Raw genomic sequence first — 16989 nt, 5'->3', positions numbered from 1 at the left:
TTTCAGGGAGAGAAACTTTTCTATAATAGAGTTTAGGCTGAACCTTTGCAGAGACCTTAGCACCAAAGAGGTCTTACTGGGAAATTGATGAGAAACTAGGCAGCATAGGGGTTAGGGAGGGTGGGGGTGGGGGAAGAAAGGAGGCAGCAAAGCCTGGATTTGACAACAGAAGACAGCCTGGGCAGTGTTGCTTCATACCCGAAGTGGTTCAGTGAATAAGTAAGACCTCAGTCGTATTCGCTCTAGAGATCCATTTATTATGGGCCTGCCATCCCTCCTCCCCCTCTCCCCCAGTCCCAAAGGATTCTTGCCTCTGACCCAGAAAAGATGGCCGAGAACAGAGGGGAGTCAATCTCATGCTTGCTGTTAGAGGCGCCTCATTGTTCTCTTTATCCAGGGCAGATAGTGGGAGACCTTCATGAAGATCCCTGGAGGGGTCCCGTTCCGTTTTCCATAGGAGAAAATCCCCTGGACCATGTTGTTACACACGAGGGGGCCCCCGGAGTCCCCCTGTGGGCAGAGAGAGGAAGGACTGAGCTGGCTTCGCAGTGGTCCTGCCCTCCTCGCTGCCCTGGGGATGGGGGGGTCTGTGTTAGGGCTGCATGGGATATTGGGCCCAGGGCAGGCCTTGTGCCCTCTCTCAGTCCTCGGGCTCTAGCCTGGTACTGACTGTTCTTTCCAGGGCCAAACTTTTCTCTCTAGTCCTAAGGGAACCGTGAATGTGTATGTGTGTGTGTGGGGTAATTCTACGATTGGATGATGAGTCCTTCCTCCCCTCCATCCTGACCCACTTAGGGGGGAAACCGAAGACTGGATTTGTGGACCCTGCTCCCCGGGCTCTCAGGCTGAGGCAGGAAGATAGGGCCACTCCCACACCCCAGTCTGCCCTAAATTTCTCTCTCCTGGGGCCTGTCTAGGTAGATGCTGAAAGCCTGACCTTGAAGGCGGTCTTCATCTCCTCCGGGTCTCCTACACAAATCTGGGTGGCCCCGCTGTAATAGCGAGGGAAGAGGGATGCACATGTCTCATCCTTCTGCACTTTCAGTGACACCTCCTGCAGAGTGGTTGCTAGGGTGGTCATCGAGACCCGCCCCCAGCCGGCCACACTGCACACCTGTCCAGGCCTCACCGGGTTCTTGCTCTCGGGCAGGCGGAGGGGCTTCACAGCTGCAGTCTGCTTGGCCTTTCTCTCCAGCTGATGGGAAGAGGCGAGACAGTCCAGCTTAGAAAATGGCCTTGGGGTCTGGAGGCCCTGATGAAGCTGCACTGTCTTCTCTCTGCCCTGAGCCACAGGGACTGGTCAGGTGGCCAGGATAGAAGGAGGGAGGGGACAGGTCCCAGTGAGAGGAGGAACCAGTGGACCCAGGAGAGCAAGGGCAGCAGGGAGGTTTCCTTACTTTCAGTAACATGATGTCATTGGAGAAGTTCTTATAGTCTGGGTGGGGGATGGCTGTTTTCACGGGGATGACCTGCTGGGTCCTCTCCTTTTTCTTGATGTTGTGGGCCCCCAGAATGACCCTCATGGAGCTGCACAGACAGCAGAGTGGGGTGTGGGGGTATGGAGTCATAGGATACAGACCAGGGCTGTGAAGGGCAGGTGGCAGCCAGGGCAAGGCAGGGCTGGAGCCAAGGGGGAAATCGAGGTGACAAATGGGTCCTGGATCTGCGTTTTTTCGACATTGAAGGAAGGGCTTCTTCGAGGTTTCTTTAGCCTTCAGGCAATATCATGAAAGAACACTGAGTTTGCAATTTGGCTCTAGTGGATATTTCCATCCTCCACGGCTGCTTTTTTTTTTGCCTGGTGTGGTCCCTCTCTTCTCAGCTGTGCCACTTATTCTCACATTGGACCCTCTGACCCCAAAGCTTACCTGTCCTACTTCTCAGGCTTTCATTACCCTAGCCGTGCTTTCAGCTGGCTCCTCTGATGAGCTCTCATGGGCTTGAGTTACCAGGAGCCCCGGGTGCTTCCCTGGGCTGCAACTACTGGGGATAGGACAGGGGTCCCTGTTGGGATCTCAGATGTGTAGGCTGGCTGCTGCCCCTCACCTTCCCCGGCAGTGAGCAGCCGTTAGAACAAAGTACTTGTGCACGAGGACACTGCCACACCTCTTCTTCTTGCCGTTATCCAGAAACTGAAGAAATGCCATGTAGGGCCGGGAGTGGGGCTTAACCTCATGGCCCCCGATGATCTCCTCTGAAAGAAAAAGCTGGAAGATGCGGTGTCTGGGGGTGGCTGTGGTCAGGAGGGAAGGTTTAGGAAGGTAGTGATCGAGGGTGGGGTCTGCAGCACCCTTGTGGACCCCAGGATGGGCAGTCCTCCCAGGTTCATGTAACAGGATGTTCTTTCTTGAACCTCAGAACACCCCTGAGAAGGGATCATTACTTGTTCTCCACATTCCACTTTAGACACATGTATGGAGGAGATAAGATCTATCTTCAAGGGGCACCTGGGTGGCTCAGTTGGTTAAGCGACTGCCTTTGGTTGGTCATGATCCTGGAGTCCCAAGATGGAGTCCTGCCTTGGGCTCCCTGCTCAGCAGGGAGTCTTTTTCTCCCTCTGACCTTCTCTCCTCTCATGCTTTCTCTCTGTCTCTCTGTCAAATAAATAAATAAAATCTTAAAAAAAAAAGATCTATCTTCAAGATGATGGAGTCCCAAAAGATCATGGACAGGACTCCCCTGATACCTTGCTTCTCAGTGAATCTCCTGGGTCTTTCTGAGCCTCTGCTAACATCCCAGGCTGTCATTTTCTAATAAACTACCTATGAGTTTGTGGAGTTGTATTTTCCAAAATCCTCATGTCCTAGGGGCTAGCACATGGTCTCAGTAGACATTTTTAGGTGGCACAAGGGAATGGTTATCAGTGAGCTTTTGGCTGAGGTTGGGTGCAGTTAGTGCTGGTGGAACGCGAGGCCACAGGAGTCAGGGAGGGCACAGCCAAAGACAGTGAAGCAGTCGAGGGCCCTGCACAGGCAGGGGGAGGTGGTGCTGACAGTGGGCTCCACAGGCCTGGGGTAGAGCTTTGGGTATAGTCGTCTAGCTGTTGCTGAGATCGACTGTACCCGGGCCCTTCTCCCAGGCAGGAGTGAGAGGGTGGAGAGCGCTGGGAAATTTAACTGGTTCTTTAAGCTGGGTCCAGTGACACCTCCCACTACTGTAGCCGGTTTGTGTGAGCTTACCTTTCCTGGCTTAGATTCAGGGCTTTTTTTTTTTTTTTTTTTTAAAGATTTTATTTATTTATTTGACAGAGAGAGATCACAAGTAGGCAGAGAGGCAGGCAGAGAGAGAGAGAGAGAGAGAGAGGAGGAAGCAGGCTCCCTGCCGAGCAGAGAGCCCGATGCGGGACTCGATCCCAGGAGCCCGAGACCATGGCCGGAGCCGAAGGCAGCAGCTCAACCCACTGAGCCACCCAGGCGCCCCAGATTCAGGGCTTTTAATTGCCTGTCTTTTGTAGCTTCATATCTTCTGCCAAATGCCTTTCTCTAAACAACTCACTTTCCAAGCGTTAAGAAGGAGGCTACCCCCTACTAACCCTTTTAGTGAGCACCCTTTCTGCCGGCTGGCTTTGTTGAGCGTCTGTCTAGCATCGGACCTGTAGGTCTGAGTTCGGGGTAGGAGCTGGGGGTTCAGAAAGGTTCTAGACTCAAATTGAGGACAATCCCTGACTGTTCTGGGCAGAAGGGTCAAGAGTACAGGGGGTTTTGTGGGATGGGCTCAGGTCTCTGGAATGGGTGTGGTCACTCACCTGTGCCAGCCCCAAGGGGCAGAAGAAGGGCCAACAAAAGCAGGAGAGGCTGCATCTTCCCGGAAGGTCTGCCCACCTCAGAGCTGCTGATCTTCCTTCCTTCCAGATACAGAGCCCTTAGGGGAGTGCTAGAAGGGTGGCTCACTGATTTAAGCCTCTTCAACCTCTGTGTCTCTACGGCTGGGTGTCGTCATTTAAGGTGGTTTGTTGAAGTTCTCCGGCTTGGGTTAGGGGAGAATGGTGCAGCTATCACACTTGCACTGCCACAGCTGAGTCATAAGGTGACAGCAAGAAGAAAGAACAAGAAAGTGAAGGCTGTGGCTCCTGCCAGCAGGAGGGCTGGTACCTCAGAAGCCCCTCAGTGACGGACTCAAGCATGTTTCCATTTCTCGTCTCTTGGCCCTTTTTCCATTTCTGAGGAAATCAGGAATAATTACTGAGCTAGCTAGGTCCGGGGATACCAGAGAGCTTGAGATACCGATGGTCGTTTGGAGCAGACTAAGAATCTGTGGTAAGTGTACATTTTCCCACAGTCAAAACACACTCATCAATGGCAGGCATTTAGCCAACCACTTTTTCTTTTCAGCCTGCCTTTTCTGAGGTGGATGTTTTAAAAATGAGATTATTTTTTCTGAATACGTTCTTTTGGAAGAGACTTAGAGGTTGAAAAATGGAAGAAAAAATTTACTCAATTAACTATAGGCTATAGGACACCTTTGAAACCATAAGATACCTTTTAAACACAACTTTTTATTGTAATGAACACATTCACACACACACACACACACACACACACAGAAAGAGTATGGGGTGGGAAGAGGCTGGATCAGACCAAGATGGAAGAGTACTTTCAATGTCATTTGGGACTGTGGGAAGATGGGCATAAGGACACCAGATGCTGTGCTGGACTCTGGGACCACGGCAAGGCTGTGACTGGCACTTGGGCTAGGCCTGGGAGTACTGAAAGGCCCTCTCGAAACTCTTCCAACCTCCCAAGCAGCCACTCTGATTGGAGGAGGGAGTGCTGCATGGGGTGAATTACAGCTTTCCAGAACCTTCCCACCCATTTCTATTAGGATGAAGTGGCCCCCTATCCCAGAACTTCTTAGGTGGTCCTTCCAGATGTGGATTCCTTTATGTTGCCATATTGGGGTAGGAGGGGGTGCGGGTGTAGGTGTGGGATAAGGTAGGAAGGCAATATGGATGAGATAAGAGCATCCTCTAGGAGAGGGTCATTTTTCTTGGGGCAATGTCTCCTTTTTCCTGATGGAGCTTACATTCAGCCTGGCAGGGGGAAGTGGTGCTGGGAGGTGTATTTGGAAGGAGCTGCGTACCAAAGCAACATGACTTTTTGTTCTAGAGAAATGTGAACAGATGGTGGCTGGACACGCAGTAGGTAACTAACAAATGTTATGGTGAATAAAAGAAGAGGATTTAATTTGAGTGGGGAGATGGAAGTTTATGAAGCCTTGGCAACCTCCTCTCTACCCCCTTTCCCAGTGCAATTCTGGCCTCTGCCCCAGAGAAGAAAGACAGATTGATCCTGGGGGTATCTCAGTCTGGTCCCTGCAGGCTGAAGCATTTCATTGTTCTTTCTATCCCGTGCAAAAAGCTTGAGATCCTGGTGTAGACACGTGGAGGTTCCCCATCTGTTTTTCTAAAGGAGACAATGCCCTGGGCTGCGTTACACACGAGGGGGCCCCCGGAGTCTCCCTGTAGGGAGAGGGAGAAAGGACTGAGTTGGACTTTCTCTCGGTCCTGTCCTCCTTGCCACCCCTGGGGGTAGGTGGTTTCTGTTAGGGGACTGTGGGTGAGATCAGGGCCAGGGGAGGCCTTGTGGCCTCCCTTGGTCCTTGGGCTCCAGCCTGGCCCTGATACTCCCCTCCCTTTTCTCCCTCAGAAAGCCTCTGCCCATAAGTAGCTGTGGGACTATCTCTCACCACCCACCGTACCCCCCAGGGAGATAGGACCAGAGACTGGATTGGATAGAAATGCTGAGGACATAGAAATAAAGCTAGTTATCACTGTGCCTTCTCCTCAAAACTTGGCTGTCCCAGGGCTGGGCATGGATAGTGCTGGGGATCTCACCTTAAAAGAAGACTTCTTCTTTTTTGGGTTCCCCACACACATTTGGGTTGTGCCATTGTAGAGTTTTTATAGCATGAGATGCATTGCTTGTTCCTCTGGACTTCAAGCTCTACCTCATGCAGTTTCCAGGCCCCAGAGGTGCTGTTCATGCTGAGGCATCCCCAGCCAGCCACACTGCACACCATCCCTGGCCACACCTGTGCACTCCTCTTGGGCAGACTGAGGGGGCTAACTTGGGCAGTCAGGTGGGCCTTTTCCAGCTGAATGCAGAGGAAAGGAATTCTAATCTACCAATGGCTCACAAAGACTCCAGGGACAGTCATGGGGCAGCCTTCCTCATAGCCCCGGGACAAGTGAAAGTGTCATATTGGGAATGAGGGACAGAAATGACATCACAGGGGATGCAAAATCCCTAGGAATAAAGAGTGCAAGAAACAGTGGATCAAGGGCCCTACCTGCAGTAACATGGTGTCGTTGAAGACATATTTAGGATTATAGTCTGAGTGGTGGATGGCTTTTCTCACTGGAATGACCTGCTGGGTTCTCTCCTGCTCCTTGATGTTGTGGGACCCCAGGATGACCCTGATGGAGTTGTACAGAGAGTGAGTGGGAGGTGGGGGGGATCACAGGAGGTATAGCCCAAAGGCCATGGATGAAATGGGACAGCTCAGGGCAGGGCAAGACGGGGATGGAGAGGAATTCTAGGGGATGGGGCCCCAGAGCTGAGCATTTGTGAACCCCCTGCTTCTTGACAGCCTAGGCTGGGTGGCAGTTCTTGGAAGAGGGATCCTTATATGGAGTTAACAAAAGGGTGGGCTTCCAGGCGCTGCTTCTTACCTCCCCTTGCAGTGAGCTGCTGTTAGCACAAAGTCCTCGTGTCCCAGGAACCCCCCACAGGTTTTATTTGGATTCTGGATCTGGAGAAATGCCATGAAGGGACGAGAATGAGGTTTGGCTTCATGGCTCCGATTATTTTCCCTGAAAGAAATCGTTTACCCTGCCTGCTGTGCTCATGGAGCCAAAGGCTGGAGAAGGAGAGATGGGGATGACTAAAACAGGTGGGAAGGAGTTGGGGTTCCAGAGAGTAGGGTCTGTAGTAGGCAACAGCAAACGAGAAGGGTTCCTCAGGCAGCATTCCTGGCTTACCAAATGACCCACAAGACTCAGATTCTCCCTCTAACAAAGAGAAGAGCAGTTCTTGTTTCTTAATTCCTGCAGTGGACACATATGGTGGCAGATGGAATTTGCATTTGGAAGAAACAGTGCAGTCCCCACATATCCCAGAAAATCCTTTCCCTGATATCTGGGTTCACTATCCCCTTTTGTTTCCCAGACTTTACTGAGCTGCTCCTTATTTGTAATGTTTGGAACATGAACTCAAAATGCTCATGTTTATGTTTTGAGTTGTGTTTGATCTTCATGAGAGCCTGACACATATTAGCTGGCCAGGAAGTGTCTTAGCTGCATGAAGAAATGGCTCCCAATCAGCCTCTGAGGGAGTGCTGGTTGTGGTTCCAAGTACCAGTAAATATGGGGCCTGCCAAAGCCATTGTACCCACTGTGGCTGAAAAATTACCAAACCTAAGTATTAAGGGGACCAGGATGCCACCATCTCTGAGACCAGCTGGGTCCTTGGCTCCTTCCTTGGGCAGCATAAGAATGACAAAACTTGGAGAAGTGGGTGGAGATTGAAGATAGATTTTAAGACATTGAGTTAGAAAGTTAGTGGGCCTACTTAAGCAAAGGACTCTTGGTTTGGACCCTTGGTTTCAGCTCAGGTCATGATCTCAGGGTGGTGACATCAAGGCCCAAATAGGGCCCTTTGCTCAGTGTGGAGTCTGATTTAAGTTTCTCTCTCCTCTGCCCCTCGCTCCCATGAACATGCTCTCTCTCTCAAAAAGCAAAACAAAACAAAAGAGAAAGTTAGTGGGCCTAGCTTTGATTACAGAAGCCAGCCCCTTTCTCCAAAATACCTGTTCCTGAGGGATTAATTATTTCTCATTCCTACCTTCCAACTCTTCTAGATGCCTTTGTATAAGAACCCAATTTCCAGATGACAAGGGTAGGACCTACAGTCTCCCTGCCCTTGCCCTCCGGGGAATAGACTTCTGCCCTGTCATTCATGCTGAGTGTTTATCCTGCTTCAGATTTGCCCATCTTGGAGGGAGGTTGGCAGATCTAATGTAGGATCAAAACTCAGCAGGACCAGGATGTGCCTGAGTGGAGTATCTGAGCAGGGTTGTGCCACAGTTGGATGAGGCTGGGCCTCTGTTGAGGGGGGTGGGGGGCAGACAGTCACTCACCTGCCTCAACCTTGGGAGCCAGAAGAAAGGCCACAAGGAGTAGGAGCAGCTGCATTTCCCCAGGAAGGCTGCCCAGGTTGGAGCTGCAGTACTTCCTCCTAGTCCTCTAACCACTGTGTTCCTCTCTGGTGTTGTAGTCTTTATCACATAAGGCTCTGTCTGAGTGCCTCCTATCGCTGTCTGATCAAGTCCAGGCCCAAGTGAAATAATTTATCAGTCACCACATCAGCGCTGGTAGCTTTTGACCACACCAGCAGAGAATAGGAACCACAGACTATGGGTGGGGTGGTTAAAGATGTCACATCCGTGAGAAGTAGGGCCCTGAGTTGCAGTAATCTGAGCCTCTTGATGATACATCCAAGAACATTTTCTATTCCTGGGCTCTCTGTAGACTATCAGGATGATTTTTCATTGAGCTGCCTTTTCTCGAGACTTGGGGGTATTGGAGGTGAGATCCTTTGCTTCTGGTGGAGGAGTCAAAATCACCAGCGATCTGATAAGGATGGTGAGGGCCACAGTTAGAGGGATGGATTGAATGAATGGTGTGGGAGTAATGTTGAAGAGGGCTTGCTTCACTTACTGAAGAATTGAGTGGTTTAAAACAACAGCAATGATACCACCACCACCACCACCACCACCACGACCATTTACCTTTCCCACGAACCTGCAAGTTGTGGATAGCTCTCCTCTGCTCCTCTTGGTGTCAGGGAAGACTTGAAGCCTGGAGACTGGAATCACCTGAAGTCTCATTCACCCATGCGCAGTGGTTGGTGTTTGTCTTCTGGGCCCATCAGTTCCTCTCTGTGAGGTCCTCTCATGCAGTCCCTGCATGGAATTGTTTAATCTTCCTCTTAACATGATGGTTGGCTTCCCCAGAGTGAGCATCTCCCCCAAATCGAGCCAGACAGAAGCTGTGTCCTTTTTATTACCTAGTCTTTGAAGTCATATAGCACTGCATTCTATTATATTCCACTGCTTGGAGCAATCAAAAACCTCCATCCAGGTTAAAAAGGAAGGGGCCTAAACCTCACTTCTGAGTGGGAGGAGTGTTTCAGTCATGTGGGAAGAGCCTGTGGGATGGGAGACATACAGTGGCAACCACAGCAGAGGACAATCTGCCATACTGCTTTAGCTGTAGGTAGAGTTGGTCAGAGGACTTGAAACCAGTGACTGGTTTAAACTGAGGTCATAGCCTGTGGATAGGGTGAGATGTGCTCTGTTATGACCAAACATGTTGAGAATAGAAGAGGTTTAACTGTCTCTCAAAAGTTACTCTCATTAATGAGCTACAGATACCACGTGAAGTGGGAATGGAGGCCAGGGAGCTAGAACAATATCCTCACACCACTGTCTGGGGAACTATATTTCTCATATCCCTGTACCATTTCCTAAACAAGTTATTCTGATAGTCTCCCCGTAATAGATAAAGATGGGAGTCATGTGAAAATATTGTCCCTTCTGAACATCTTGATCTCCACTGTCTTAAGAAGCAATGAAGCCAATATCGACTCTGGCAGGGTGGGGAGTCACAGTGAACTGGAGGGTGGCGATGCAAACCTGTGTGAGGTGAGGAAGGTGCCTACAGCAGGCCTCCTATGTGGACACTCTCCTTATCCCACATGGGCTTGGATGCCCTGCACTGGGCAGCCCAATTTAGGATGGCAGAATAAATGTGAGGTGAGGAGGGCAGCCCAGTTCAGGAAGCGGACACCCAAGTGGTGTGAGGTGGATGTTCATATCAGGGGCTGGGCTAGTAGCTGGTATTGGAGCTCAAGCAGGGAGACGGAGCCTCCACTGAGTTGGCAGTCTTGCAATTCATCAGAGCAGGTTGAGGAGGGTGAGGTAGACATTGGCACAAAAAGATTGTTTTTAAATTTAAACAGAATTCTCCATGGGCAGGTCTTTTTTTTTGGATTGGTGTTGCAGGGTATATTTATTTTACATTATAATTTTACTTACATCTTATCTATGTCTTTAAATTTAAGATGTCTCTCTTGTAAACAGCACAGAATTCAGTCTTGCATTTCTTATCTTGACTAATAATCTCTGCCCTTTAATTAGAGTTTAATCTGTTTACATTTAATGGAGCTGCTGATAGGATTGATTGCAGAATGTCTTATTGGGATTTGATTTGTATTTGTGTGATTTCTTCTTTGTTCCTTTGTCCTTCTTTTCCTTGTGTTCCATTTTGTCTTCTTTAAAAAAATTTTCATTTATATACTTGACAGAGATACAGTGAGACAGGGAACACAAGCAGGGGGAGTGGGAGAGGGAGAAACAGGCTTCCTGCTGAGCAGGGAGCTGGACACAGGATTTGATCCCGGGATCCTGGCGTCATGACCTGAGCTGAAGGCAGACACTTAGTGACTGAGCCCCCCGGGCACCCGTTTGTCTTTATTGCCTTTTATTTATACCTGTATATATTATCTTAGCATTTACTCTAGGATTGCAGTATGATTCTTCACATGTCACAGTGTACTTTGAATTAATGTTATACCACTTCCCATAGGCAACTTGTCATGATGTCTTTCCATATAACTTCTCCCGACCTTTTGAATTATTTTTGTCATACATTTTACTGTATACCATTATTCCTAAAGCATTTTTTGCCCTAAATAATCAGTAATCTTTGAACAAAATTTACATATAAAATCTTTTATATTTAGTCACATTTTATACATTTATTTCTCTTTTTCCCTTCCTACTTTCAACAGGGATCATTTCTCTTTAGCCTAAAGAATTGCATTTAGTATTTTTTACAATGCAGTTCTGATGGCTACAATTCTCTTATCTTGGTTTTTCTGAAAATGTCTTCATTTTGCCTTCCTTTAAAACGATATTTTCACTGGATAGAGAATTCTAGGCTGAATACCAGAAATAGGTTGCCTATTCCTTTTTTTCTTTCAATTGTTTAAAAATGTCATTTAAGGGGCACTTGGCAGGCTCAGTCAGTTAAGGGCTCAGATCATGATCTCTGGGTCCTGGGATTGAACACTGCATGGGGCTTTGTGCTCATCAGGGAGTCTGCTTGAAGATTCTCTCTCTCCCTCTGCTTCTCCCCTTTCTTGTGTACTCTCTTCTCTCTAAAATAAATAAACATATCTTTTAAAAAAATGAAAATGTCATTTGACTATCTTCTGAATTTTGTTGTTTCTGGTGGGAAGCTTGTTGTTATTATTATTTTTTTAATAGTCAAACACTTCCCCCCCCCCCATTGTTATTCTTTTTTTTTGTTGTTGTTACTCTTATTGCTGTTTCCCCTAAAGTAATGTCTCTTCTTTTCCCTCTACTTTCACCTTTTTGTCTTTATCAAATACCAGTTTGACTCTTGTGTGTTTAGATCCTTGTCCTACCCGAGGCTCACTCGCTGGGGATGAGAAACGTCATCTAGCAATAAGCCTATGAAAAAAAGGAACTTAAAGCTGCACATCTTTCATGGTCAAAGCAGTGTCATGTGGGATACAGATAGGTAACAAACCCTGACAGTTCTCTAAGTCCATGAAGTGTGGTACTGGAAGGCAGAGCCATCCCATAACATGTTCCTGAAACAAATGAAGAAGATGTGGCCTTCCTTCAGGTCTATCTCCACCAGAAGCTGGCTTTGCATTTCTCTTCCCAGTCACACTGTGACCTGACTCTTCCAGTGGGTCTGTGGGAAAGGAGGTATCATGGCAGCAGATCTTGGGGGGAGGAGAGAACCATTTCCTTGAGGTCACTACTGAACTATTTTATTTTGTTTCATTTCTTAATTTTCATGACAGATTGTTAAGCAAGAGAAGAATTGTTTCTTCAAAGCTGGGAGTAGGGGGATATTTCCCCCAAACAAAGGAGATTTGAAGAAATTGGCATGTTTAAGGTGCTCCCTACCCCAATCCAGTTGTGCCCATGAGTAGACTTCAGCTCAACAAGGAGGATATTTTGAATACTTGTCACAGAAGCACTGTCACAGGAGCCTAGAGGCTTTCCCTCCAGGGCGGTGTCTGAGCAGAAGCTCGTCACAGAGTGGCGTTAGAAAATATGTAAGGATTCTTGCTGGCCTGGCTGTCAAAGAGATCTGGTCTCAGTCCAGGCTCTGTCATGACTCTGGTACCTTCAATCAGTTTCTATGCCTTCCTGGGACTTTGTCTATCTCCCATCTTTCCAAGGAGGATAAGAGACAGTGGCGAGTGTTCTCAAACTTGTTTTAAACCACAGAACCATTTTCTTGAAGTAAAGGTTATACATAAGCTAAATATGAGTGTGGCTGGGTAACTTTAAAAAATAGTATTTTAAATTTTGTTTTCTGCATTTTACTTTTTGTCTTTTTTTTTCTTTAACCAAAACTATGGTTTTTAATGGGAACCAGAGGTACGGTTACAATGACATAGTCCGACACAAAAAAACCGTGGGTGATCAGGAGTTGGAAGGTTACAAAATAATGAGGGGAACACTGGGTACGAGAAGGAAGCTGCTGCAGAACTCAGGAGCCGAGCTAATATGGCCGCTCCCTGCGATCCTGTCTGTGCTCACCCCTGGAGTCCATCTTGCCAGGGCCAAAGCCACCTCTGTCCCCACCACCCCGGCCCCCTCGGAAGCCCCCACGGTTCCCGCCTCGGCCTCGGTAGCCGCCCCGATCATAGCCTCCTCTTCCACCACGACGATCATCTCCGTAGTTACCCCCCATATGAGAGCCTCCTGGTCCCCCTCCTGGGCCATCTGGTTTAGGGGCCTTACACTGGTTGCATTCATTCCTCCAGGAGAAGTTCATGTTCTCACATATAGGATTTGGACACTTCACTTTTTGTCTTTTTTAATCAAGAAAACTTTTAATCAAGGGAAAAATAACTTTTTTAACTAAAGAATTTAGTATGCCTTAAATACCCAGATTTTTTTTTTTTTCCAGCTCCAGCTCAGAAGTTAGGGACCTCATTGCTCTTCCCTTGTAAAAGTGCCCAAGGCCTTTAAGAGATGGTGTTTCTTCAGGGTTTGCTCCTAATGTGAAGGGGCATGGCTTTGAGGGTTACATGACCACAGAGTATTTACCCCATGTCACAGAAGGGGGTGGTGGTGTGTGTATTTGGTGCAGTGGGGCATTAGTCGAGGGCTGGAACTTAGGCTCAGCTTTCAGGCAGTGCCCACACTAATGGCAAAACCTTAGAGGTATGGCTGCTGGAAGCATCTTGTGAGGCAAGCTCAACACAAGGAAATCCTTGTTTAGCAAGAAATCACATCTTCTATGTGTGGCCTCCAAGCCAGCAACTTCTGAATGTTGAAGAGTCTAGAAAGTCTTGGGCTTTGTGGATGCAGCAGGAACCATGGTGGCCTGAAGAGAAGAGGTGATTCTCCATTTTTCCAGACGATGTGAGCCTCTCTGGTTTTAGTTTGAATCTGCATAGGTGGGAGCTTGCAGTCATGACAGAGATTGTCTCTAGCTTATAGAACTGGGTGTGTGTTTAGAGTCACCCATTGCCTTTGGGCAATTGAATATTGTGGTTATTCATACCATTAGAATCTGTGCAAAGACATTCTGATCTGCTACATCGTAAAATATGTTCCATTTATTTATTTATTTTTTAGAAAATTAAAATATTAACATATAATGTATTATTTGCCCCAGAGGTGCAGTTGTGAATCATCAGGCTTACACAATTCACAGCACTCACCATAGCACATACCCTCCCCATTGTCCATAACCCAGCCACCCTATCCCTACCCCCAACCCCCCAGCAACTCTCAGTTTGTTTCATGAGATTAAGAGTCTCTCATGGTTTGTCTCCCTCCTGGTCCCATTTTGTTTCATTTTTTCCCTCCCTACCTCCCATGACCCCCTACGCTGCCTCTCAAATTCCTTATATCAGAGAGATCATATGATAATTGTCTTTCTCTGATTGTCTTATTTTGCTTAGCATGATACCCTTTAGTTTCATCCATGTCATTGCAAACACCAAGGTTTCAGTTTTTTGATGGCTGCATAGTATCCTATATATATATATATATATATATAGAGAGAGAGAGAGAGAGAGAGAGAGAGAGATTGACATATATATGTCTATATATCTATATCTATATGTATATCTATATATATGTCTATGTATCAAATCTTCTTTATCCATTCATCTGTTGATAGACATCTAGGTTCTTTCCATAGATTGGGTATTGTGGACATTGGCTGCTATAAACATTGGGGTACATGTGTCCCTTCGGATCATTACATTTGTATCTTTAGGGTAAATACCCAGGAGTGCAATTGCTGGGTCATAGGGTAACTCTGTTTTCAACTTTTTGAGGAATCTCCATGCTATTTTCCAGAGTGGCTGCACCTTCTTGCATTCCTACCAGCAGTGTAGGAGGGTTTCTCTTTCTCCACATCCTTGCCAATATCTGTCATTTCCTGACTTATTAATTTTAGCCATTCTGACTGGTGTGAGGTGGTATCTCACTGTGGTCTTGATTTGTATTTCCCTGATGCTGAGTGATGTTGAGCACTTTTTCATGTGTCTGTTGGCCATTTGGATGTCTTCCTTGCAGAAATATCTGTTCATGTCTTCTGCCCATTTCTTGATAGGATTGTTTGTTGTTTGGGTGTTGAGTTTGATAAGTTCTTTATAGGTTTTGGGTACTAGCCCTTCATTTGGTATGTCATTTGCAAATATCTTCTCCCATTCTTGTGGGTGTCTTTTGGTTTTGTTGACTGTTTCCTTTGCTGTGCAGAAGCTTTTGATCTTGATGAAGTCCCAATAGTTCATTTTTGCCTTTGATTTCCTTGCTTTTGGCAATATTTGTAGGAAGAAGTTGCTGCATCTGAGGTTGAAGAGGTTGCTGCCTGTGTTCCCCTCAAGGATTTTGATGGATTCCTGTCTCACAGTGAGATCTTTCATCCATTTTGAGTCTATTTTTATGTGTGGTATAAGGAAATGGTCAAGTATCATTCCTCTGCATGGGACTGTCCAATTTTCCCAACACCATTTATTGAAGAAATTTTTTCCCACTGGACATTCTTTCCTGCTTTGTCGCAGATTAGTTGACCATAGAATTGGGGGTCCATTTCTGGACTTTGTATGTTGTTCCATTGAGCTACGTGTCTGTTTTTGTGCCAGTACTGCATTGTTTTGATGATTACAGCTTTGTAATAGAGCTTGAAGTCTGGAATTTTGGTGCCTCCAACTTTGGTTTTCATTTTCAACATTCCTCTGGCTATTCAGGGTCTTTCCTGGTTCCATATAAATTTTAGGATTATTTGTTCTATATGGATGGTATTTTGATAGGGATTGTGTTAAATGGATATATTGCTTTAGGTAGAATAGACATTTTCACAGTATTTGTTCTTCCAATCCATGAGCATGGAACATTTTTTCCCATTTCTTTCTGTCTTCCTCAATTTCTTTCATGACTACTTTGTAGTTTTCTGAGTACAGATTCTTTGCCTGTTTGGTTAGGTTTATTCCTAGGTATCTTATTGTTTTGGCTGCAATTGTAAATGGGATCAACTCCTTAATTTCTCTTTCTTTTGTCTTGCTGTTAGTGTATAGAAATGCAACTGATTTCTGTGCATTGATTTTATATCCTGACCCTTTACTGAATTCCTGTATGAGTTCTAGGAGTTTTGGGGTGGAGTCTTTTGTGTTTTCCACATAAAGTATCACATCATCTGCAAAGAGTCCGATTTGACTTCTTCTTTGCTGATTCAGATGCTTTTAATTTCTTTTTGTTGTCTGATTGCTGAGGCTAGGATTTCTAGTACTATGTTGAATAACAGTGGTGATAATGGACAGCCCTAGTGTGTTCCTGATCTTAGGGGAAAAGCTCTCAGTTTTTCCCCTTTGAGGATGATATTCACTGTGGGCTTTTCATAGATGGCTTTAATGATATTGAGATAGGTTTCCTCAATGCCTACACTGTGAAGAGTTTTGATCAAGAAAGATGCTGTGCTTTGTCAAATGCTTTTTCAGCAACTATTGGGAGTATCATATGGTTCTTGTTCTTTCCTTTATTAATGTATTGTATCACATCAATTGATTTGCCAATGTTGAACCAAACTTGCAGCCCGGGAATAAATCATGCTTGGTCGTGGTGAATAATCCTTTTAATTACTGTTGGATCCTATTGGCTAATATTTGATGAGAATTTTTGCATCCGTGTTCATCAAGAATATTGGTCTGTAATTCTCCTTTTGATGGGGTCTTTGTCTGGTTTTGGGATCGAGGTAATGCTGGCCTCATAAAATGAGTTTGGAAGTTTTCCTTCCATTTCTATTTTTTGGAACAGTTTCAGGAGAATAGGTATTAATTCCTCTTAAATATTGGTAGAATTCCCCTGGGAAGCTGTCTAGCCCTGGTCTCTTGTTTGTTGGGAGATTTTGATGACTGCTTCAATCTCCTTACTGGTTATAGGTCTGTTCAGGTTTTTTGTTTCTTCCTGGTTCAGTTGTGGTAGTTTATATGTCTCTAGGAATGGATCCATTTCTTCCAGATTGTCAAATTTTCTGGTGTATATTTGCTCATAATATGTTCTTATAAATGTTTTTATTTCTTTGGTGTTGATTGTAATTGCTTTTTCATTCATGATTTTATTAATTGGGTCCTTTCTCTTTTCTTAAGTCTGGCCAGGGATTTCTCGATCTTATTAATTCTTTCAGTGAACCAGCTCCCAGTTTTGTTGATTTGTTCTGCTGTTCTTTTGATTTCTATATCATTGACTTCTGCTCTGGTCTTTATTATTTCTCTTCTCCTTCTGAGTTTTGGTTTTCTTTGCATTTTTTTCTCCATCTCCTTTAGGTATAGGGTTGGGTTATGTCCTTGTGACCTTTCTTGTTTCTTGAGAAAGGCTCGTATTGCTATATACTCTCCTCTTAGGACTGCCTTTATTGTGTCCCAA

The 16989-nt window shown here is 46.1% G+C and overlaps 2 protein-coding genes across 2 annotated transcripts; both read right to left on the bottom strand.

Annotated features, from left to right (window-relative positions):
- Positions 1 to 236: 236 nt before the first annotated feature.
- Positions 237 to 3931, bottom strand: LOC122893130 (granzyme H-like). Its single transcript, XM_044229967.1, has 5 exons — positions 3746 to 3931; positions 2047 to 2194; positions 1398 to 1527; positions 938 to 1195; positions 237 to 510 (listed from the first exon to the last, which is right to left on the bottom strand). The coding sequence occupies exons 1-5, from the start codon at positions 3798 to 3800 to the stop codon at positions 367 to 369; spliced, it is 735 nt and encodes a 244-aa protein (XP_044085902.1). The 5' UTR covers positions 3801 to 3931; the 3' UTR covers positions 237 to 366.
- A 1368-nt stretch (positions 3932 to 5299) lies between these two features.
- LOC122894512 (mast cell protease 1A-like) lies at positions 5300 to 12780 on the bottom strand. Its single transcript, XM_044232344.1, is given in 6 exon segments — positions 5300 to 5458; positions 5834 to 5899; positions 5902 to 6093; positions 6289 to 6424; positions 6671 to 6750; positions 12646 to 12780. Coding segments are annotated over 6 exon segments (768 nt in total).
- Positions 12781 to 16989: the final 4209 nt, after the last annotated feature.

This window comes from Neovison vison, chromosome 13 (genome assembly GCF_020171115.1).
Source record: "Neovison vison isolate M4711 chromosome 13, ASM_NN_V1, whole genome shotgun sequence".
In the NCBI taxonomy this organism is placed as follows: domain Eukaryota; kingdom Metazoa; phylum Chordata; class Mammalia; order Carnivora; family Mustelidae; genus Neogale; species Neogale vison.
Note: the sequence above shows the minus strand (reverse complement) of the source record. Positions and strands in the feature narration are given on the sequence as shown.

Excerpts from the sequence above, each read along its gene's own strand:
- LOC122893130 (XM_044229967.1), bottom strand. The coding sequence starts at position 3,800 with ATGCAGCCTCTCCTGCTTTTGTTGGCCCTTCTTCTGCCCCTTGGGGCT. Across the intron at positions 2,195-3,745 it reads GCCCCTTGGGGCTGGCACAG|AGGAGATCATCGGGGGCCAT; the intron begins GTGAGTGACCAC and ends TTTTTCTTTCAG. Across the intron at positions 1,196-1,397 it reads ATGACATCATGTTACTGAAA|CTGGAGAGAAAGGCCAAGCA; the intron begins GTAAGGAAACCT and ends TCTTCCCATCAG.